This window comes from Pristis pectinata, chromosome 4 (genome assembly GCF_009764475.1).
Source record: "Pristis pectinata isolate sPriPec2 chromosome 4, sPriPec2.1.pri, whole genome shotgun sequence".
Classification (NCBI taxonomy): domain Eukaryota; kingdom Metazoa; phylum Chordata; class Chondrichthyes; order Rhinopristiformes; family Pristidae; genus Pristis; species Pristis pectinata.
Genome location: NC_067408.1, coordinates 2,707,804 through 2,731,513, shown reverse-complemented (window position 1 = coordinate 2,731,513; position 23,710 = coordinate 2,707,804). Strand labels below are relative to the sequence as shown.

Genomic DNA, 23,710 nt, shown 5'->3' with positions numbered 1-23,710 from the left:
TGGAGTTGAAGGTCACCACCCTGCTAGGGTGCTGGACAGGACTGCTCCAAGTGCTTTCCTACAGGGTTATTAATGGAGGCCGCCATGAGTTCCTCCAGGTAAGCTCTTGGTTAATGTTTATCATTGTCACGTGTTAAGGACCCTCACCACCCAGGACACGCCCGCTTCTAGTTACTACCATCGGGCAAGAGGTACAGGAGCCTGAAGGCCCACACTCAACGATTCAGGAACAGCTTCTTCCCCTCCTCCATCAGATTTCTGAACGGTCCATGAACCCATGAACACTGCCTCGTTATTGCTCTTTTGCACTATGTATTTAATTTTTGATAACATAGAACATAGAACATTACAGCACAATACAGGCCCTTCGGCCCACTTATAATAATTTTATGTCTTGCACTGTACTGCTGCCGCAAAACAACAAATTTCACGATATATGTCAGCGATAATAAACCTGAACCTGATTCTGTGCCGAGATACAGTGAAAGGCTTTTGTTTGCCTACCATCCAGACAAATCATTCTGTACATAACATAGAACATAGAACATAGACATTACAGCACAGTACAGGCCCTTCGGCCCATGATGTTGTGCCGACATTTTATCCAGCTCTAAGATCTATCTAATCCTTCCCTCCCACATAGCCCTCCATTTCTCTATCATTCATGTGTCTAAGTGTCCCTAATGTATCTGCCCCCACAACCTCTGCCGGCAGTGTATAAAAAAAACTTACCCCTGACATCCCCCTTCTATCTTCCTCCAATCACCTTAAAATTATGTCCCCTCGTGTTAGCCATTGTCGCCCTGGGAAAAAGTCTCTGACTGTCCACTCGATCTATACCTCTTATCATCTTGTGCACCTCTATCAAGTCACCTCTCATCCTCCTTCTCTCCAAAGAGAAAAGCCCGAGCTCACTCAACCTATCCTCATAAGACATGTTCTCCAATCCAGGCAGCATCCTGTTAAAACTCCTCTGCACCCTCTCTAAAGCTTCCACATCCTTCCCATAATGAGGCGACCAGAACTGGACACAATACTCCAAGTGTGGTCTAACCAGAGATCTATAGAGCTGCAACATCACCTCGCGCCTCTTGAACTCAATACTCTGACTAATGAAGGCCAACACAACATACGCCTTCTTAACAACCCTATCAACCTGCGTGGCAACCTTGAGGGGTCTATGGACCTGGACCCCAAGATCCCTCTGTTCCTCCACACTGCTAAGAGTCCTGCCATTAACCTTGTATTCTGCCTTCAAATTCGATTTCCCGAAGTGTATCACTACACACTTATCTGGGTTGAACTCCATCTGCCACTTCTCAGCCCAGGTCTGCATCCTATCAATATCCTGTTGAAATCTTCAGCAACCTTCTACACTATCCACAACACCACCAACCTTTGTATCATCAGCAAACTTACTAACCCACCCTTCCACATCCTCATCCAAGTCATTTATAAAAATCACAAAGAGCAGGGGTCCCAGAACAGATCCCTGCGGAACACCACTGTTCACTGACCTCCAGGCAGAATACGCTCCATCTACCACCACCCTCTGTCTTCTATGGGCGAGTCAATTCTGAATCCACACATCCAAGTTTCCCTGGATCCCTTTCCTCCTGACTTTCCGAATCAGCCTTCCATGAGGAATCTTATCAAATGCCTTACTAAAATCCATGTACACCGTACCTACTGCTTGACCTTCATCAATGTGCTTTGTCACATCCTCAAAGAATTCAATCAGGCTCATGAGGCACGACCTGCCCCTCACAAAGCCATGCTGACAGTCCCTAATCAGCCTATGCTTCTCCAAATGCCCAGAAATCCTGTCTCTAAGAATCTTCTCCAGTAATTTGCCCACCATTGATGTAAAACCTGCTGGTCTTTCACAAGGTCCCTCTCTCTCTGGTGAACACTGAAACAAAGTATTCATTAAGGACCTCCCCTACCTCTTCTGACTCCAGGCACATATTTCCTCTTATATCCCTGATCGATCCTACCCTCACTCTAGTCATCCTCTTATTCTGCACATACGTGTAGAACGCCTTGGGGTTTTCCTTGATCCTACTCACTAAGGACTTCTCATCCCCCCTTCTAGCTCTTCTAAGTCCATTCTTAAGTTCCCTTCTGGCTACCTTGTAACTCTCCAGGGCCCTGTCTGATCCATGTTTTCTAAACCTTAAGTAAGCTTCTTTCTTCCTCTTGACAAGATATTCTATGTCTCGCGTCAACCACAGTTCCTTCACTCTACCATCCTTACCCTGCCTCAATGGGACAAACCTATCCAGAGCTCCATGCAAGCATTCCTTAAACAACCTCCACATTTCCGCTCTGCATTTCCCCAAGAACATCTGTTCCCAATTTACACTCCCATTCCTGCCTAATAGCACAATAATTCCCCCTCCCCCAGTTAGATACTTTCCCATATCGTCTGCTCCTATCCCTCTCCAAGGCTGTGGTAAAAGTCAAGGAGTTATGGTCACTATCTCCAAGATGCTCTCCCACCGAGAGATCTGAAACCTGATCAGGCTCATTGCCTAGTACCATGTCCAGTATGGCCTCTCCTCTAGTCGGCCTGTCCACATACTGTGTCAGGAATCCTTTCTGTATACACCGAACAAACTCTGCCCCATCTGTCCCCTTGACACTAAGGAGGTGCCAATCAATATTAGGGAAGTTGAAATCACTGACAACAACAACCCTGTTATTTTTGCACTTCTCAAAAATCTGCCTCCCGATCTGCTCCTCAGTGTCTCTGCTGCTATTGGGGGGTCTGTAGAATACTCCCAATAGGGTGATCGTTCCCTTCCTTTTCTGACTGCCACCCACACTGACGTGTACACTGAGTGTACGATCCCTCCAGGACATCCTCCCTTTCTACAGCTGTGATACTGTCCCTTATCAGCAAAGCCACTCCCCCATAAGTACATCGAGGTAGTAAAAAGGAATATAGAATGCAGAGTATCATGTTGCAGTTACAGAGAGGGTGCAGTGCAGGTCGACAAGGTGCAAGGGCCATGACGAGGTAGATTGAGCAATCAAGAGTCCACCTTTATCATACAGGAGATCCAATTCACAAGTCCTGGCAGCGGGTTGTCGAGGGGTCCTTCTGAGCCTCTTGGTCGGCATGAACCAGTTGGGCTGAAGGGCCTGTTTCCGTGCTGTATGTGACTCTATGATATCTGGTGTCCCTGGAGAGGCAGGTCATGATGTCCACCGGCTCTTCTGGGACCGGTGGACACTGCAGGGGCTGGAGTGTATCCTGGAGAGCGAGGAAAACATTTCCGTTCGGTTCTCTCCATGACTACCTGGGCTGCTCATCCCTCCCTGCTCAGGCACTCTCCCCTGTAACCGTAGGAGGTGTAACAGCTGCCCCTGCACCTCCTCCCTCACCACCATCCAGGGAGTTGAACAACCCTTCCAGGTGAGGCATCTACTGCAGTCGGTGCACCAAGTGTGGCCTCCTCTACATTGGTGAGACCAAACGCAGACGAGGTGACTGTTTTGCAGAACACCTGTAACCGCGACCTGCATCTCCCCGTTGCCGGTCACGTCAGCTCCCCCTCCCACACCATCACTGATATGTCAGTCCTCGGCTTCCTCCACTGCCGGGAGAATTCCAAGCGCAAACTGGAGGAACAGCACCTCAGTTTCCGTCCTGGAACCTTGCAGCCTAACGGCATGAATATTGAATTCTCCCACTTTAGGTAATCCCCACCTACCCCTTCCCCACAACCCCCCCCCCCCCCACCCACCATGCTTCTCTCCTTCTCTTTCCTAGCCTCTTTTTTTTTACTCTCTCTCCTTACCTGTGACCCATCCCCCGGTGGATCTGCTCTCTCCTCCCCCCCCCGCACCTGCCCATCACTATCTCTTACCTGCATCTACCTATCACCACCCTGTGCCCATCCCGCCTCCCCTCTTTTGTCCACCTATCACTGCTCTGCTTTTCCCTCCTATATATCGGGCTTCCCCTTTTCCTATCTTCAGTCCTGAAGGAGGGTCCTGACCCGAAACGTTGACCGCCTGCTTTTCTCCACGGATGCTGCCTGGCCTGCTGAGTTCCTCCAGCATCAGAGTGTTTTTCACCTCAATTTATTGTTACACAGCAGTGGCGCAGCGGGGAGTGCCGCTGCATCGCAGCTCCAGAGACCCGGGTTCGATCCCGACCTCCGGCGCTGTCTGTGTGGAGTTTGCACGTTCTCCCTGTGACTGCGTGGGTTTCCCTCGGGTGCTCCAGTTCCCTCTCACATCCCAAATATGTGTAGTTGGTGGTGTTGGGGGGAGTTGATGTACGTGTGAGAGAGATGTGAGTGAAAAGGGTTGCACTGATAACCAGAATGGACTTAACGGGCCAAATGGCCTCCTCCTATGTTGCACGATCTCTGACAACAACACTCCCACAGTGGTGATTGGGTAGCTCAGATGCACTTACTGTCAGTCCCAGGACTAAACCCAACCTCTGCTGCTTCTTCAGGGAGCTCAGATTAAGATAACGGAAGATGTTCAGGAGGTGAACTCGACCCTTGAGCTGGAAGAGGTGACGCTGGAGGACACTGGCTGGTATAACTGCAGCGTCAAGGGGTATTACCCTGAACAATCTGAGGACAAATCTCTCCACATTACGGTCCTAGGTGAGAAATCTTTTCATTTTTAATCGTGCACGAATTATTGTTCTCTGCAGATGTTGTAAGTCACTGTAGTTCAATTGGCAGGTTACAACTGAGGGAACGTTACACTGTGGGAAGGGCAGTACTGAGGGAGGGTCACACTATGGGAGGGGCAGTACTGAGGGAGGGTCACGCTGTGGGAGGGGTGGTACTGAGGGAGAACCACATCGTTAGAGGGGCAGTACTGAGTTTAAGCCGCACTTTTGGAGAACACATATTCTATATGAGACATGAAGTGGAACCATCTGAGGTGCAGGTTATCAATGTCCTGGTGTAACTGGGGTCAAAAGGCCACACACATTTTCTGGTGGAGATTTAAGCTGCAGTTGTGGTGTTCAATGACCTGTTGGTTTAGTCACTGCAGAGACAGGGACTGACCATCCCATGACATGAGGTCACGTCCCATTAATCCCGGTAACAAGTTAGTCCAGTCAGTGAAACAAAGCTGGGATTGAAGCTGATATCAGCAGCTGTGGCTGTGAGTCAGGGGAAGGAAGTCTGCTGATGATGCAGGTTCATTGTGGTTGGCTTTTAACCTCCCTCTGAAATAGCTCAGCAACACGTGGAACCGAAGCGGCAGCATCCCTGCTCTCCTACTCCAAAAGCAAGTCAAGGTCGCGTTTATTGTCATCTCCACAAGTACACATGCAATGAAAAACTTAACTTGCAGCGGCAGAGTCACAGAGCAACACAGCATGGATACAGGCCCTTTGGCCCAACCAGTCCATGCCGACCACCATGCCCACCCAGCTAGTCCCAATTTCCTGCGTTCAGCGGGCACGGTAGTGTAGTGGTTAGCATAACACTTTACAGCGCCAGCGACCCGGGTTCAATTCCGGCCGCTGTCTGTAAGGAGTTTGTATGTTCTCCCCGTGTCTGTGTGGGTTTCCTCTGGGTGCTCTGGTTTCCTCCCACATTCCAAAGACGTACGGCTTAAGAAGTTGTGGACATGCTATGTTGGCGCTGGAAACGTGGCAACACTTGAGGGCTGCCCCCAGAACACTCGATGCAAAAGATGCATTTCACTGTGTGTTTCGATGTACATGTGACTAATAAAGAAATCTTATCTTATCCCTCCAAGCCCCACTCCTCCATGTACCTATCCAAGTGCTTCTTAAATGAAAAACCATCACAGCATCACAGGCACTTAGCATCAGATGAGCAGCATTCACAAGAAAAACATAAATTAAACATAAATTATACACAATATTTACAAGGACACAATTAGAACAAAAAAAAAGTCCAAAGTAGTGCCAAGAGGTCGTAGTGTTGCTATAATGAGGCAGTGATTAGGGTTGTGCCGGTTGGTTCAAGAACCGAGTGGTTGAAGGGAAGTCGCTGTTCCTGAACCTGGTGGTGTGGGACTTCAGGCTTCTGTACCTCCTGCCCGATGGGAGCTGCGAGAAGATGGCACGGCCCGGATGGTGGGGATCTTTGATGATGGATGTTGCCTTCTTGAGGCAGCGCCTCAGATTGTGCATTGTAAGGTCGCTGTTGTAACCTCGCGATATAACTGCTCTTTTTAAGATTCAATAAAACCTTTTGCCTCAGCTCCACTTCCCCCTAAAAATATGTTGATCGGTACTGGGACCTTATTGTTTGCTATGTATGTTAACACCGTAGATGTAAATGTAGGATGTATGATCAGTAAGTTTGCAGGACACAAAGAAATTGGTGGTGTTGTGGGGATCAAGGATAGTTTCAGGATACAGACAGGTATTGATCAGCTGGTAAACTGGGCAGACCAATGGCAGATGGAGTTTAATCCTGATAAGTGTGAGTCACAAGAGCAGTACAGCACAGATACAGGCCCTTCGGCCCAACCAGTCCCTGCCGACCACAGTATCCACCCAGCTGGTCCCAATCCCCTGCGTTCCGCTCATATCCCTCCAAGCCCTGCCCCTCCATGTACCTATCCAAGTACTTCTTAAGTGACTCTGTTGTACCTGCCTCACCCACTTCCTCTGGCAGCTCGTTCCATATACTCACCACCCTCTGCGTGAAAAAGTTGCCCCTCAGGTCCCTTTTAAAACTTTCCCCTCTTACCCTAAACCCATGTTGTCCCCCTAGTTTTGGACTCCCCTACCCTGGGGAAAAAACTGTTACCGTCCACCTTATCTATGCCTCTCATAATTTTAAACATTTCTATAAAGTAGCCCCTCATTCTCCTACGTTCCAAGGAATAAAGACCCAGCCTGGCCAACCTCTCCCCCTAACTCAGGCCCTCGAGTCCTGGCAACATCCTCATAAATCTTACTGCACTCTTTCCAGTTTAACCATGTCTTTCCCACAACAGGGCGACCGAAACTGTACACAATACTCCAAGTGCGGCCTCACCAATGACTTATACAACTGCAACATAATGTCCCTACTCAATGCCCTGACTGATGAAGGTCAGCATGCTAGGTGACACATTTTGGGGTGTCTAATAAGGGTAGCACATACGCCATGAATGGTTGGGGCCTAGGTAGTATTGTGGAGCAGAGGCTCATTGACGTACATGTCCATGGATCCCCGAAGGTTGAACACAAGTAGATCGGGTGGTGAAGAGGGCATGTGGGATGTTTGCCTCCATCAGCCAGGGTGCAGAATATAAGAGCAGGTAGGTTACGGTACAGCTTAATCAAACGTTGCAGAGGTCACACCTGGGCTACTGTGTGCAGTTCTGGTCACCACACAATGGAAGGATGTGACATTGCTGGAGGGGTACAGAGGAGGTTCACCGGCGTGTTGCCTGGGATGGAGCTCTTCAGTTATGAGGAGAGACTGGATAAATTGTTAAATTAGTAAATCGGTTTATTATTGTCACATGTACCAAGGTACAGTGAAAAACTTTGTTCTGCCTGCCATCCATACAGATCAATTCATTACATCAGTGCATTGAGGTAGTACAAGGGAAAACAATAACAGAATGCAGAATAAAGTGTTACAGTTACAGAGAAAGTGCAGTGCAGGCAGACAATAAGGTGCGAGGTCACAACGAGGTAGATAAGCTGGGTTTTCTTTCCTTGGAGCGGAGGAGGCTGAGGGGGACCTGATAGGAGTGTACAAAGTTATGAGGGGAATAGATAGGGTAAACAGAGTCTTTTTCCCAGGGTAGAAATGTGTTGTGTGTTATGGCGATTCTTTCATCTCTCTGTAGACAAAGGATTTATCGAGCTGAGGACAGACCTGTCCGAGGTGGAGTACGCAGCGCTGTCAGAGGTGAAGATGTTTGCGGTTAACATCACAGCATACCCAGCTCCCACCGTCAAATGGCTGAAGAACAATGTGGCCTTCAATGAAAGGACCAATCAAGTGACCTTCAGCAACAAGACCCTGGGGGAAAATAGGTGCCTAGTCATCTTCCTTCCGTCCACACTGTACTGGGGCAGCTCACCAGCAATGGCACCCAGTGAGCGAGAGGGAGGGGGAACCCACTCTCACTGGGTCTGGTCCAGGGGAGGAACAAAGTGAGAACAAATAGAATGGTGTAGGATGTGGAGGCTTTGGAGAGGGCGCAGAAGAGGTTCACCAGGATGCTGCCTGGATTAGAGGGCATGAGCTATAAGGAGAGGTTGAACAAACTTGGGTTGTTTTCTCTGGAGCGGTGGAGGCTGAGGGGAGACCTGATAGAGGTTGAAAAGATTATGAGAGAAAGAGAAATAGGGTAGACAGAGTCTTTTTCCCAGGGTAGAAATGGCAAGTACTAGAGGGTATGCGTTTAAGGTGAGAGGATGAAAATTTACGTGTGGACGTGTGGGGCAGGTTTTTTTACACAGAGGGTGGTGGGTGCCTGGAACAGGGGTTGGGGTGGAGGCAGACAGAATCGAGGCAGTTAAGAGGCTTTTAGTCAGACACATGAATGTGGAGGGAGTGGGGGGATGTGGATCACGTGCAGAAGAGATTTAGTTTAATTTGGCATCGTGTTTGGCACAGACCCAGTGGGCCGAAAGGCCTGTTCCTGTGCTGTTCTGTGTTCTAGGTATTTTGAATGGTAGGTGATTGAAAGGTGTTGGTGTTCGGGGGACCCTGGGTGACCTTGTAAGTGGATTATAGAAAGTTCACCTGCAGATACAACAGGCAAACAGTGTACAGACAGAAAATGCTGGACACAATCAACGGGTCAGTCAGTATCCGTGGAGAGAGAAACAGAGTTAAAAGTCAGAACTGAGAAAGAGGAATGGGTAGCAGAGGGTGGGGGAGGTTGACTCTCTGTAGGCCAGGAACATGTGAGGGGACAATGTCTGCACCTCAAGAGCAGGGAAGCTGAGCAGAATGGTGGTGAAGAAGGTGAATGCAATGTCGGCAGTCATTTCCAGAGGAATAGAATACAAGAGCAGGGATGTGATGTTGAGGCTCTATAAGGCATTGGTAAGACCTCACTTGGAGTACTGTGAGCAGTTTTGGGCTCCTTATTTAAGAAAGGATGTGCTGACGTTGGAGAGGGTTCAGAGAAGATTCACTAGAATGATTCCAGGAATGAGAGGGTTAACATAAGAGGAACGTTTGACGGCTCTTGGGCTGTACTCCTTGGAGTTCAGAAGAATGAGGGGGGACCTCATAGAAACATTTCGAATGTTAAAAGGCCTGGACAGAGTAGATGTGGCAAAGTTGTTTCCCATGGTAGGGGAGTCTAGTACAAGAGGGCACAACTTCAGGACTGAAGGGCGCCCATTCAGAAAAGAAATGCGGAGAAATTTCTTTAGCCAGAGAGTGGTGAATCTGTGGAATTTGTTGCCACAGGCGGCTGTGGAGGCAAAGTCATTGGGTGTATTTAAGGCAGAGATTGATATGTATCTGAGTAGCCAGGGTATCAAAGGTTATGGTGAGAAGGCGGGGGAGTGGGGCTAAATGGGAGAATGGATCAGCTCATGATAGAATGGCGGAGCAGACTCGATGGGCCGAATGGCCGACTTCTGCTCCTTTGCCTCATGGTCTTGTGGTTCTGTGCCTCCCTCCAGGTATCAGTGTATACTCAATCTCATCCGTGTGAAGGAAGAAGATTCTGGGAATTACAGCATCCAGGTCTGGAATGATGATGAGAAGGAAGAGTTCACCTTCACCCTGAGTGTAAATGGTGAGAACCTTTCTGCTTCACTCTGTCTTGTTTTTTCTTTTCCAAAGGAGGTTTATTCAGCGATTACAAGATCCCATTATCACAATATTACAGTACTTCATGATTCACACTATTTACAGTTTCAATCATGGATCATAGAACATAGAACAGTACATCACAATACAGGCCCTTTGGCCCACAATGTTGTGCTGACCCTTAAACCTCACCTAAGACTATCTAACCCCTTCCTCCCACATATCCCTCTATTTTAAATTCCTCCATATGCCTATCTAGCAATCTCTTGAATTTGACCAATGTACCTGCCTCCACCACCACCCCAGGCAGCGCATTCCATGCACCAACCACTCTCTGGGTAAAAAACCTTCCTCTGATGTCTCCCTTGAACTTCCCACCCATTACTGTAAAGCCATGCCCTCTTGTATTGAGCATTGGTGCCCTGGGAAAGAGGCGCTGGCTGTCCACGCTATCTATTCCTCTTAATATTTTGTACACCTCTATCATGTCTCCTCTCATCCTCCTTCTCTCCAAAGAGTAAAGCCCTAACTCCCTTAGTCTCTCCTCATAATGCATACTCTCCAATCCAGGCAGCATCCTGGTAAATCTCCTCTGCACCCTTTCCAACGCTTCCACTCGAGCCCCTGTGACAGCTACCGGTCCCAGAAATCCCCTGATGTACCCATGGATACTGCATGCTCCTTCTCCAGGGACACAAGGGCACGGATGGAACCCCAGACACGGGACAAGCAGTTGGTTCAGGCAGAACTCTCGAAAGCCCAGGCCCAGGAACAAACTGACCAGGAGATCCACCTATCGACCCACCCCCTGCGCACTGGGTGACAGTAGATCAGGAGTGCGTGGGGGCTGAAGTGCAGCCAGAGTTTGAGGAGCAGCCCCTTCAGATACTCAAACAGAGGCTGCAACCTCTCACACTCCGTATGTACACGATACACCATCTCCTCCCAAAGTGTTGCACTACTTGTAATAAACTACCATGGAGTGTTAACCATGGAATCATTTTTTTTGACAAAAATAGGTTTATTTCAACTAGTACAATACTACAACAAAACACTATTAACTACAACAATAACAAACACCAACTAAGTTAGAACATTCCCATCCTCATCGAGGATGTAATTTATCTCTTGAGGTGTCTAACAGTCCTGGAACACCTCCACGGTGCCTGTGGACATCGTGTGTTCTTTCTCCAGGGAGACCTGGGCACGGACGTAACTCCCAGAGGGTTTCCAGGCAGTCAGCCCAGGTGAGGCCCTCAGCTGCCTGCCTCCATAACCATGGAATCTTAACCACTAACGGTGGAACGTTGTCCGTGGAACATTGTCCATGGAGCATTGTCCATGGAGCGTTGAACGTGGACCGTTAACCATGGCTTGAACATGCTCTAGGTCCGGCAGTGCTCGAGCGAACCGCTTGCCAGCTCTGTCAGGAGGACAACAGGTCACCCATCCCATTTCAAAGGACGGCACAGTGCTGGCCCCAGTGTGCTGACTGACAGTAGTCTCTGACCAATTGGCAGATGGTCACAGCATAGTATAGCCAATCAAAACAGAGAAGGCCATTCATCCATATGGCCTGTGCAAACTCTTCCTAAAGAGGCCCTTCCTTCTCTATGTGTAAAAAGCACCTGCCCCACACGTCCTCTTTAAACTTCCCCCCTCTCATCTTAAACCTTTGCCCTCTAGTATTTCACATTTCTACCCTGGAAAAAGGACTCTGACTGTCTATCCTATCTCTGCCTCTCACAATTTTGTGAACTATCAGGTCTCCCCTCAGCCTCCGACACTCCAGGGAAAATAATCCAAGTTTGCCCAACCTCATAGCTAATACTCTCCAATCCAGGCAGCATCCTGGTGAGCCGTCTCCGAAGCCTCCACATCCTTCCTGTAATGGGGACGACCAGAACTGCACACAAAACTCCAGATGTGGCCTGACTAAAGTTTTATACAGCTGACACATGACTTCCCAACTTTTATACTCACTGAGTGAAACTTTTTCTATTAATATATAGTGCCAGCGAGAATCCTGGATCTCAGTGACTATGTACACAGCAATGGTCTCCAGACGATAACCTGCATCACCGAGGGTTCGCCTTTGCCGGACATCAGCTGGTACACGTGCCAGAACCTGAAGAGGTAACACAGCCTGAAACTGCTTGCGTTAGTTGTCGGGGGTCTGCCCAGTGGGGTACAACGTGATAGGATAGGCCAAGATCTCTCTCCAACAACAAACGATCTGCTGAAGGAACTCAGCAGGTCAGGCAGCATCTGTGGAGGGAAATGGACAGTGGACATTTCAGGTCAAGACCCTTCATCTGGACTGAGGGATCAGAGGGGAGAGAGCCAGTATAAAGAGGTGAGGGGGAGGGGTAGAGCAAAAGCCAGCAGGTGACAGGTTGACCCAGGTGAGGAGGGATTGTTGTTTGCCAGCTCTTGCCCCAACCCGCACCCTCACCTCTTTACACTAGCCATCTCCCTTCGATCTCTCAGTCCAGATGAAGGGTCTCGACATCGATTGTCCATTACCCCCCACGGATGCTGCCTGACCTGCTGAGTTACTCCAGCAGTTTGTGTGTTGCTCCAGATTCCAGCATCTGCAGTCTGTTTCGTCTCTAAGATCCCTCTCCATCCTGACTTGGAATTATCTCGCCATTCCTCTGTTATCCATTATTATCCCACCATGGTTTATACTCTGGAAACACTCCGAAACAATCCGGAGATTCAATGCCAGATTCTCTGGATAACAGTTTCTGTGCTTCTTTCCCACTCCCTGAAGTCCCCATTCCCACACACTCTGACACTTGGTTCTGTTTCCCGTGCTCCCTTGAAACCTACCAAATTCACATAGATGCCACGGCCAAGAAAGCTCACCAGCGCCTCTACTTCCTCAGGAGGCTAAAGAAATTTGGTTTGTCCCCTTTGACCCTCACCAACTTTTGCAGATGCACCATAGAAAGCATCCTATCTGGATGCATCATGGCTTGGTACGGCAACTGCTTTGCCCAGGACCACAAGAAACTGCAGAGAGTTGTGGACACAGCCCAGCGCATCACAGACACCAGCCTCCCCTCCTTGGACTCTGTCTTTACCTCTCATTGTCTTGGTGAAGCAGCCAGCATAATCAAAGACCCAACCCACCCGGGACATTCTCTCTTCTCCCCTCTTCCATCGGGTAGAAGATACAGGAGCCTGAGGGCACGTACCACCAGACTTAAGGACAGCTTCTACCCCACTGTGATAAGACTATTGAATGGTTCCCTTGTACAATGAGATGGACTATGACTTCATGATCTACCTTGTTGTGACTTTGCACCTTATTGCACTGCACTTTCTCTGTAGCTGTGACACTTTACTCTGTACTGTTATTGTTTTTCCCTGTACTACATCAATGTAGTCTGTACTAACTCAATGTAACTGCACTGTGTAATGAATTGACCTGTACGAACGATATGCAAGACAAGTTTTTCAGGGTACCTCAGTACAAGTGACAATAATAAACCAATACCAATGTGCCTAAAACTTAATGGAAGAACATCTATGAGTCTGGAGAGTCTGCTAGTCCAGCGTCACCCATGTCCCAAGTGTGCTCGAAGACCAGAGTTTTACTGTAATAGGGGCGAAAGGGAGGGAGGACCTTAAATCTAGGAATGGGACATGCAAAGGGAGGTGGAAATCAGAAGCCCTTCCCCCAGTTTATGAGGATGTTGCCAGGACTCGAGGGCCTGAGTTATAGGGAGAGGTTGGGGCTTTATTCCTTGGAGCGCAAGAGACTGAGGGGGTGATCTTATAGAGGTGTATAAAATCATGAGGGGCACAGATAGGGTATATTGGTATTGGTTTATTATTGTCACTTGTACTGAGGTACCCTGAAAAACTTGTCTTGCATATCGTTCGTACAGGTCAATTCATTACACAGTGCAGTTACATTGAGTTAGTACAGAGTGCATTCAGGTAGTACAGGTAAAAACAATAACAGTACAGAGTAAAGTGTCACAACTACAGGGAAGTGCATTGCAGGTAGACATTGCAGGGTGAGGTGAATGCACACAGTCTTTTTCCCAGGGAAAGGGAACCAAAAGCTAGAGGGCACAGGTTTAGGGTGAGAGGGGAGAGGTTTGAAGGGACCTGAGGGGCAACTTCTTCACCCAGAGGGTGGTCAGTATTTGGAACGAGCTGCCAGAGGAAGTTATTGAGGCAGATAAATAACAATATTTAAAAGACACTTGGACAGGTACATGGATAGGAAAGGTTTAGAGGGATATGGGCCAAACACAGGTAAATGGGACTGGCTTAGATAGGCATCTTGGTTGGCATGGACAAGTTGAGCCAAAGGGCCTGTTTCCGTGCTGTGTGACTCTGTGACTCCTACAGGCCGTTGAGGGAGGTTGGTGGAGGGGGGGGTGGTGGCAACAGAAGATTTCAAGAATGGGATTGATGAGTTTGGGTTGGGTAAGGATGGAAGAGTTAAGATTCTATGGTGGGTATTGGACCACAGGGCATCCACAGACTCATTGCACACTAGTACAGGTTCAGGGTGCTGAACAGCCTCCTCCTGTTTCCATGCTCAGCCTTCATTGGGTCAGGAGTGTATAGCATTACAGAGCCATACAGAATGGAAACAGGCCCCTGGGCCCAACTGGTCCAGGCCAACCAAGATGTCCATCTAAGCTAGTGCCCATTTGCCTGCGTTTGACCCATGTCCCTCTAAACCTTTCTATCCATGTACCTGTCCAAATGTCTTTTATATGTTGTTAATGTACCTGCCTCAACCACTTCCTCTGGCAGCTCGTTCCATACACGGACCACCCTCTGGGTGAAAAAGTTCCCCCTCAGGCTCCTATTAAATCTCTCCCCTCTCACCTTAAACCTCTGCCCTCCAGTTCTCAAATTCCTAACCATGGGAAAAAGGCTGTGTGCATTCACCCTACCTACGCCCCTCGTGATTTTATACACCTCTATCAGATCACCCCTCATTCTTCTACACTAAAATGAAAAGTCCCAACCTGCTCAACCTCTCTCCACAACTCAGTCCCTCGAGTCCCAGTAACATCCTCGTAAATCTCCTCTGCACTCTTTCCAGCTTAATGGCATCTTTCTGTAGCAGGGTGACCAAAACTGAACATAATATTCCAAATGTGGCCTCGCCAACATCTTGTACAACTGCAACATAATGTCCCAACTCCTGTACTCAATGCCCTGACTGACGAAGGCCAGCATGTCAAACAATCTTCTGCACTACCCACGACCCATGTTCCTGTCCAAATGTGCCTGTTGAATATTGACAGGATAGAGTGGGGTGGGGTTTCGATTCCTGCCTCCTTCCCCAGACCTGCCCTGCTGAGAGTGGGATCACGCGGCCAAGTGCTTCCGATGCCAAGTGGGCTACTTTCGGGAGGGAGTCTGGTGCTGATTCAGGATTTACCGGATTATACCCAGGTGCAACAGCAAGGACGGGAAGTGGACCCCGCTGAAGGTGAACACCAGCGGGATCTGGGTGGAGAAGAGGGTCCTTGAGGTTCAGGCCAACCAGGTCTTTCGGGTGCAGAGTGTCCTGACCCAGGACAGCGCAGCCGGAATCGCCGCAGTGCGCTGCTCCACCACTAACGGCTTCGGGAACATCAGCCGCGAGGTCAAGCTGGTCTCCAACGGTGAGTGGGGCAGGGTGGGAAGGGGAGGGTTCGGGGGAGGTGATGGTAGGGTTGGGAGGGAAGAGTTGGTGGGACGCTGAGAGAGGGACGGGGTGGGAGGGGAGATGGAGGGTCAGGTCATCTCACTGATGATGGGGAGCCTTGGTCATCCCCAAATGGAACACCTCTGGGCCCTGCTCCCCAGGAGGGGGGAGACTGGGGGAGGAGGAGGAACAATAGCCAGCTCCTGCTGGTTCAACAGGACCACTGGGGTTGTCTTGCTTCCAAACACACCATGGATGGGCAAGGAGCAAGGAACCATTACAATGGTTCACCCTGATGTGGTGAAGAAGGTGTTTGACGCGCTGGCCTTCATCAGTCAGGGCATTGAGTATTGGAGTTGGGATGTCATGTTGCAGTTGTACGTTGGTGAGGCCACACTTGGAGTACTGCGTACAGTTTTGGTCACCCTGCTGTAGGAAAGGTGCCATAAGCTGGAAAGAGCACAGAGGAGATTTACGAGGTTGTTGCCAGGTCTTGAGGGACTGAGTTATGGGGAGAGGTTGAGCAGGTTAAGGGCCTTCTTCATTGGAGCGTAGGAGACTGAGGGGTGATCTTATAGAGGTGTATAAAACCATGAGGGGCATAGACAGGGTGAATGCGCATGGTCAGTTTCCCAGGGTTGGGGAATCAAGAACTAGAGGGCACAGGTTTAAGGTGAGAGGGGAGAGATTTAAAGGGAACCTGAGGGGCAACTTCTTCACCCAGCTGGTGGTCCGTATATGGAACGAGCTGCCGGAGGAAGTGGTTGAGACAGGTACAATAACAACATTTAGCAGACACTTGGACAGGTACATGGATAGGAAAGTTTTAGAGGGATTTGGACCAGACATGGACAAGTGGGACTAGCTTAGATGGCAATCTTGGTCAACATGGACTGGTTGGGCCGAAGGGCCTGATTCTGTTTGCTGTGCTGTGTGATTAAGTGGAATTGTGAGTAGACACCCCTGTCGCAAGAAACCCCTGGAGCCAAGATCCAGGAGGTTGGCAGTTGGGGGGGGGGGGGGAGTGAAATTGGGTTAGAGGTGATCAAGTTAAGGCACACAGTGGAGTATGAGAGAGGATTTGAGGAGAATTACTTTAGCCAGCTCCTGGTCTGGGTCTGGAACTCCCTCCCTGGAGGGAAGGCGGAGGTGGCGACCATGGAGGTGGATGAGTTCTTGAAGATCAGTGAACGCAGGGGCTACAGACCAGGAGCTGGTGAAGTAGGGTTATTCTCAGTAATTCTTTCACAACCACAGTGGCGCAGCGGGCAGACCCACTACCTTATAGCTACAGCATTCCCGGTTCGATCCCGACCTCCGGCGCTGTCTGTGTGTAGAGTTTGCACATTCTCCCTGTGATTGCGTGGGTTTCCTCCAGGGTGCTTCTGTTTCATAGAACATAGAACAGTACAGCACAATGCAGGCCCTTCGGCCCACAATATCGTGCTGACTTTTAAACCTCACCTAAAACTATCTAATCCCTTCCTCCCACATATCCCCCTATTTTAAATTCCTCCATATGCCTATCTAGCAATCTCTTGAATTTGACCAATGTACCTGCCTCCACCACCGACCCAGGCAGCGCATTCCATGCCCCAACCACTCTCTGGGTAAAAAACCTCCCTCTGATATCTCCCTTGAACTTCCCACCCATTACTTTAAAGCCATGCCCTCTTGTATTGAGCATTGGTGCCCTGGGAAAGAGGCGCTGGCTGTCCACTCCATTATTATATTTTGTACACCTCTCTCATGTCTCCTCTCATCCTCCTTCTCTCCAAAGAGTAAAGCCCCAGCTCCCTTAGTCTCTCCTCATAATGCATACTCTCTAAAACTGCCCCACACATCTCCTTTAAACTTTGCCCCTCACCTTAAATGCATCTACTCTGGTATTGGACATTTCTACCCTGGGAAAAAGCAGAGCCCTGTCACATCCTGAGGTCCAGAAAGGTGCTATGTAAATGCAGGTTGTTAACTGAAGCCCCACCTCAGCCTCGTTGGAGATTTAGGATGTTCAACAAAACTTTGATCGGAGTTAAACCTACCTAATCTTTCTGACTTCCCTCCTTCAGGCCTACACTCACAGCTGGTCACCGTGGCAACCATCCTGGTGTTGCTGGTCATCATCATTATCTCGCTGGTGGTTCTGATGGTGGTTTGGAGAAAGGTGAGGTCAACATATCGGTACCCGACCCCCCCCCATTCACTCATACATTCCAGGGGTTTCCCCCAACCCCCCCCACCCCCACTCTCCCTGCCCCGTCTCCCCTCTCCCCTCCTCATCTCTCCCCCTCTCCCTACTCCCTCTCTCCACTCCCACTCACTTCCCCTCACCCACTCCTCCCCAGTCCCCCCCGCTCACCACTCCCCCTCTCCCCACTCCCCCTCCCTCCTCTCCCCACCCCCTTCCTGCTCCCCTCTCCCCTCATCTCTCCCCCTCCCCACTCCCTCTCTCCACTCCCCCTCTCCCCCTCCCCCTCACCTCCTCACCCACTCCTCCCCAGTCCCCCTCCTCTCTCCCCCATCGCCACTCCCCCTCTCCCCACTCCCCCTATCCCCAACCCCTACCTGCTCCCCTCTCCCATCTCTCTCCCTCCCCACTCCCCCTCTCCCCCACCCCCCTCACTCCCCCTCACTCCACACCCCCCTCCCCCACTCAACCTCTCTCCTCTCTCCCCCTCCCCACCCCTTCCCAATCCCCTCTCCCCCTCATCTCTCCCCCCTCCTCACTCCCCCTCCCTCCTCCTCTCCCACTCTCCCACTCCTCCCCCCCTCCCCACTCCCCTCTCCCCTCTCCCCCTCCCCCACTCCCCCTCACTCCCCCTCCCTCCTCCTCTCCCACTCTCCCACTCCTCCCCCCCTCCCCACTCCCCTCTCCCCTCCCCCTCCCCCCACTCCCCCTCCCTCCTCCTCTCCCACTCTCCCACTCCTCCCCCCCTCCCCACTCCCCTCTCCCCTCCCCCTCCCCCCACTCCCCCTCCCTCCTCCTCTCCCACTCTCCCACTCCTCCCCCCCCTCCCCACTCCCCTCTCCCCTCTCCCCCTCCCCCCACTCCCCCTCACTCCCCCTCCCTCCTCCTCTCCCACTCTCCCACTCCTCCCCCCCTCCCCACTCCCCTCTCCCCTCTCCCCCCACTCCCCCTCACTCCCCCTCCCTCCTCCTCTCCCACTCTCCCACTCCTCCCCCCCTCCCCACTCCCCTCTCCCTCTCCCCCCACTCCCCCTCACTCCCCATCCCTTCTCTCCCCCCACCCCCTCCCCCCTCCCCCTCCCCCCACTCCCCCTCCCACCTCCCCCCCCACTCCCCCTCACTCCCCATTCCCTTCTCTCCCCCTCATCTCCCCACGCCCCCCCTCGTCCCTCCCCCACCCCTCTCCCCCTCTCCCCCTCTCCCCACTCTCCCCTTCCTCCCTCCTTCTCCTTCCCCACTCACTTTTCCCCCCAACTCCCTTCCCTGCTCCTGCTTCCTTCCTTCCCCCCCCCACCCTCCCCTCCCTCCCTCCCACTCCAGCTGCTGCTCCCTCCTGCTCCCCCTTCCCCAACTGTCATTACCCCTCTCCCCCACCTTTGCTTATCCTTCTTTCCCTCCACTGTACCCGTTTACTAATCCCACTGCTACCCAGGGATTAGAAAATGGGATTGAAATGCACCGTGAATCCAGAGATGGAAGGTCAGCCGGCTGTGGGGACATTTACCGACACAACTCGGTCATTCCGAGAAAGTTCATTTTCCGTTCCTTTAACACAAAAGTGAGTGCAAGAAAATCAGACTGTACGGGACCCACCAGGGGTTGGATGGGCCAAATGGTCCTTTCCCTGCTTTACTGTAGCACTGCACCAGTGCAGCACCAACCTCTGGGAATAGACACGGTGCACCAATGCAGCAGCACCCACTGGGTAGAGACACTCGCCACACCAATGCAGCAACTCTGCATGGATATGGACAGTCACTGTACCAATGCAATTTGTCCCACTGGGCATGGACAATCACTGCACCAGTATAGTGTCTCTGCGTGAATACAGACAGTCAATGCGCCAATGCAGTGCGTCCCACTGGACAGAGGCACTCACTGCACCAATGCAGTGTGTCCCATTGGATAGTCACTCACTGCACCAATGCAGTGTGTCCCATTGGACAGAGTCACTCACTGCACCAATGCAGTGTGTCCCATTGGATAGTCACTCACTGCACCAATGCAGTGTGTCCCTCTGGATAGAGTCACTCACTGCAACAATGAACTCATTTCTTCAGAAAAATATTTCCAGAAACAAAAACGCATTTTAACACCACTTCAGAACTATTTTCTTGCTTGTAAATATGAAAATAAATGACAGGAAACACTTGGTAAAACCCGACACCAACACAGATTTAGCTGCAGAACCGCAGGTTATTTTTCCACTGAGTCACCAGACCAACCAGAAAACTTTGTTATCCTAGCTGCTAAACTTTTCAAAAACACCAACAGCAGTTTTCAATTCTGTCGGCCCGCCCATTGATTCATTAATTCATGAAAACACATTTTTTCCCACACTTAAAGGGACCAGGACTGACCAGAGCACAAGTGTTCCACACACACTAACCCTCACCAGGGGACAGGTCCACACACTGACCCTCACTGGGGGACGGGTCCCACACACACTGACCCTCACTGGGGGATGGGTCTCTCTCACACACACACACACACACACACACACACACACACACACACGCTGACCCTCAATGGGGGACAGGTCCCATACACACGCTGACCCTCACTGGCGGACGGGTGCCACACACACTGACCCTCAATGGGGGTCAGGTCCCAGACACTCTGACCCTCACTGGAAGATGGGATCCCCCCCCCCCCCCCCACACACACACACACACACACACACACACACACACACTGACCCTCACTGGGGGATGGGTCCCACACGCACACACACACACGCGCGCGCGCACGCACTGACCCTCACTGGAGGATGGGTCCCACACACACATACACACAGACACTGACCCTCACTGGGGGACAGGTTCCACATACACTGACCCTCACTGGGGGAACAGGTCCTTTCACTGTACAGAGGATGTATCAGGGAGTGTGTGAGGATTGAAGCATCTTTGCTCAATGCATTTCTCAATTCCTGACTGCACTTTGTGGGCATCTGTGTGATCTCCCTGATTGTTAGCAGAGATAATCTAGTCTCATTCACATCGGAGCTCAGAGCTCTGTGATTCCGAGCTCCCAGAGTGAAAGCGATCTGTATCGGGCTGAGAGGGTTCATTTGTCAGATTGGCATGAGGTAGATGAAAATAACGAACAATCTGCTGGAGGAACTCAGCAGGTCAAGCAGCATCTGTGAGTCCTGACTCAGGGCTTCAACCCGAAACGTCGACAGTTCCTCTCCCCCTCCCAGGTAAGATGTTTATTAGTCACATGTACTTCGAAACACACAGTGAAATGCATCTTTTGTGTAGAGTGTTCTGGGGGCAGCCCGCAAGTGTCGCCACGCTTCGGGCGCCAACATAGCACGCCCACAACTCCCTAACCCGTACGTCTTTGGAATGTGGGAGGAAACTGGAGCACCCGGAGGAAACCCACGCAGACACGGGGAGAACGTACAAACTCCTTACAGGCAGCAGACGGAATTGAACCCAGGCCGCTGGTCCTGTAAAGCGTTACACTAACCGCTACACTACCGTGCCTGCCCATCCCACAGATGCTGCTCGACCCATTGATTTCCTCCAGCAGATTGTGTGTTGCTCTGGATTCCAGCATCTTTAGTCTTGGTAACATTAAGGTAGTTTAGATTGGCAAGAGGTAGACTAGATTAGATTCCAGTTGAAATCTTCCCCGTGTTTCATGATTTGACGGGCTGGTTCGACATTCTTTCCTTTGGGGGCTGGGAGGGGTCTCGAACCTTAAAATCATAACTCTATTTGGGGGGGAGGGTGATGTCAGGAAACTCTCTGGTTAAGGGGGGGGGGGTCTACAATTGTGGATCTCTGCCTCCACAACAGGCTGGTGGGTCAGGCAGAACTTTGAACACCAAGGTTGATAGATGTTCATGTGGGGTTGGCGATTACTGAACTGTGTGTGGGGGAGAGGAAGGTGCAGGGGCCAGCACCAGCCAATGAACGGCAGAAAGGAATTAAGGGGCTGAATGGCCTCATCCTAGGGCTATGATTATTTTTACAGAATGGTTCCAGAACCAGAAGGAGACCATTCAGCCCTCAAGTCCATGCCAGCTCTTTGTTAGAGCAATCCAACTAGTCCATTCCCCCGCCCTCTCCCCACTGCCCTGCCAGGTCTTTCCTTCCAGATACTTATCCAGCTTCCTGCTGACCCTGCATTGGATTCTTGCCTCTATGGCCGTCCCCCGCAGGGCACTCCTGACCCCAACCACTCACTGAGGCAAAGGTTTTCCCTCATTGTCATCTTTGGTTCTTTTACCTTCAGGCTCTGTCCTCTCGTCCTTGGTCCCTCCAACAATGGAAACACTTTCTCTCTCTCACTCTCCGCAGTCCATAAATCATCTCAGATCGCCTCACAAACCTCCACTGTTCCAAGGAGAACAACCCAGCTTCTGCAGTCTTTCCACGTCCTCAACCTTGGAATCATTCTGGTGAATTCTCCTCTGCAGCCTCTCATACCTTCACCTCTTGGCTAAAAGTGAAAGGCCCAGAATTGGACACAGTGCTCCAGATGTGGGTGAACCAGAGATTAGAAAGGTTCATCATGACTTCCTTACCCTTATTGTGTTTACAAAGCCCAGCATCACGGATGCATCATTAACCACTTCCACAACCTGTCCTGCCACCTTCGACACACAATCCCCGTACACCACCAGATCCCCGTTCTTGTACCCTTTGAGAATTGTGTCCTCTGCTTTGTCACCTCTTCTTACTGTTCCTACAACGATGTAAGACTTAAGATTTCTCGCATTTGCCACCTCTCAGACTCGATGGGCCAAATGGCCTACTTCTGCTCCCTTGTCTTGTGATTTCAAAAATTTGGTGTTGTCCACAGAGTTGAAAATTTGCCCTGTAAGTAAAAGTGTATAAAATTATGAGAGGCATAGATAGAGTAGATAGTCTCTCTCCCAGGGTGGAAATGTCAAATACAAGGGGACATAGGCTAAAGGTGAGAGGGGGAAAGTTCAAAGGAGCTGTACAGGGTAAGTGTTTTCACACAGAGTGCGGTGGGTGCCTGGAACAGGCTGCCAGGAGAGGTGGTGGAGGCAGATACTATAGTGGGGTTTAAGAGGCATTTAGACAGACACATGAACAGGCAGGGAGTGGAGGGATATGGACCATGTGCAGGCAGATGGGATTAGTTAGATTGGCGTCATGGTCAGCACAGACATGGTGGGCCGAAGGGCCTGTTCCTGCGCTGTTTTACATTCTAAATACGTCCAAATCATTAACAGACACAAGAGACTGCAGATGCTAGACTCTAGAATCCTGATGCAGGGTTCCGACACGAAATGTTGACAATTCCTTTGCCGACACAGATGCTGCTTGACCTGCTGAGACCCTCCAGCAGATTGTCTGTTGTTCTAGAACAGGGCCCCAGGGAACTCCAAAAGACACTGCCCACCCATTCCAAAGAACCACACCATCCCGTTACCGTTACTGGACCAACTTCCGCAGCTCATTGCCTGCTTAACAACTGCCTCTTGAAATTGTGTCGTGCAGAAACCTCGCTATGAAATCCGTTGGAAGGTCATCGAGTCCATCAGCTCCGATGGCCACGAGTACATTTACGTCGATCCCACGCAGCTGCCGTACGATTTGAGCTGGGAGTTTCCGAGAAACCAGCTTTCCCTGGGTAAGTTGCCTGGTGAGAGAGGATGCATTATGAGGAGAGACTAAGGCTTTACTCTTTGGAGAGGAGGAGGATGAGGGGAGACATGATAGAGGTGTACAATACATTAAGAGGAATAGACAGAGTGGACAGCCAGCGCCTCTTTCCCAGGGCACCAATGCTCAATACAAGAGGGCATGGCTTTAAAGTAATGGGTGGGAAGTTCAAGGGAGATATCAGAGGGAGGTTTTTTACCCAGAGAGTGGTTGGGGCATGGAATGTGCTGCCTGGGGTGGTGGTGGAGGCAGGTACATTGGTCAAATTCAGGAGATTGCTAGATAGGCATATGGTGGAATTTAAAATAGAGGGATATGTGGGGGGAAGGGGTTAGATAGTCTTAGGTGAGGTTTAAAGGTCGGCACAACATTGTGGGCCGAAGGGCCTGTATTGTGCTGCATTGTTCTATGATTCTATGATTCTAAATTCCCGGAATCTTACTCCAGTGGGGTGACGTTGA

The 23,710-nt window shown here is 50.6% G+C and overlaps 1 protein-coding gene and 1 long non-coding RNA gene across 2 annotated transcripts in view; both read left to right on the top strand.

The window, feature by feature from the left end:
• LOC127569315 (uncharacterized) overlaps positions 1–23,710 on the top strand; it is a 152,387-nt gene that overhangs the window by 81,253 nt on the left and 47,424 nt on the right. The window lies entirely within an intron of this gene.
• Positions 1–23,710, top strand: part of LOC127569313 (platelet-derived growth factor receptor beta-like) — a 90,823-nt gene that overhangs the window by 44,528 nt on the left and 22,585 nt on the right. The window contains 7 exon segments of the mRNA XM_052013831.1: positions 4,475–4,631; positions 7,810–7,999; positions 9,611–9,726; positions 11,753–11,876; positions 15,177–15,388; positions 17,481–17,575; positions 23,085–23,217. Coding sequence (XP_051869791.1) covers positions 4,475–4,631; positions 7,810–7,999; positions 9,611–9,726; positions 11,753–11,876; positions 15,177–15,388; positions 17,481–17,575; positions 23,085–23,217 — 1,027 coding nt within the window.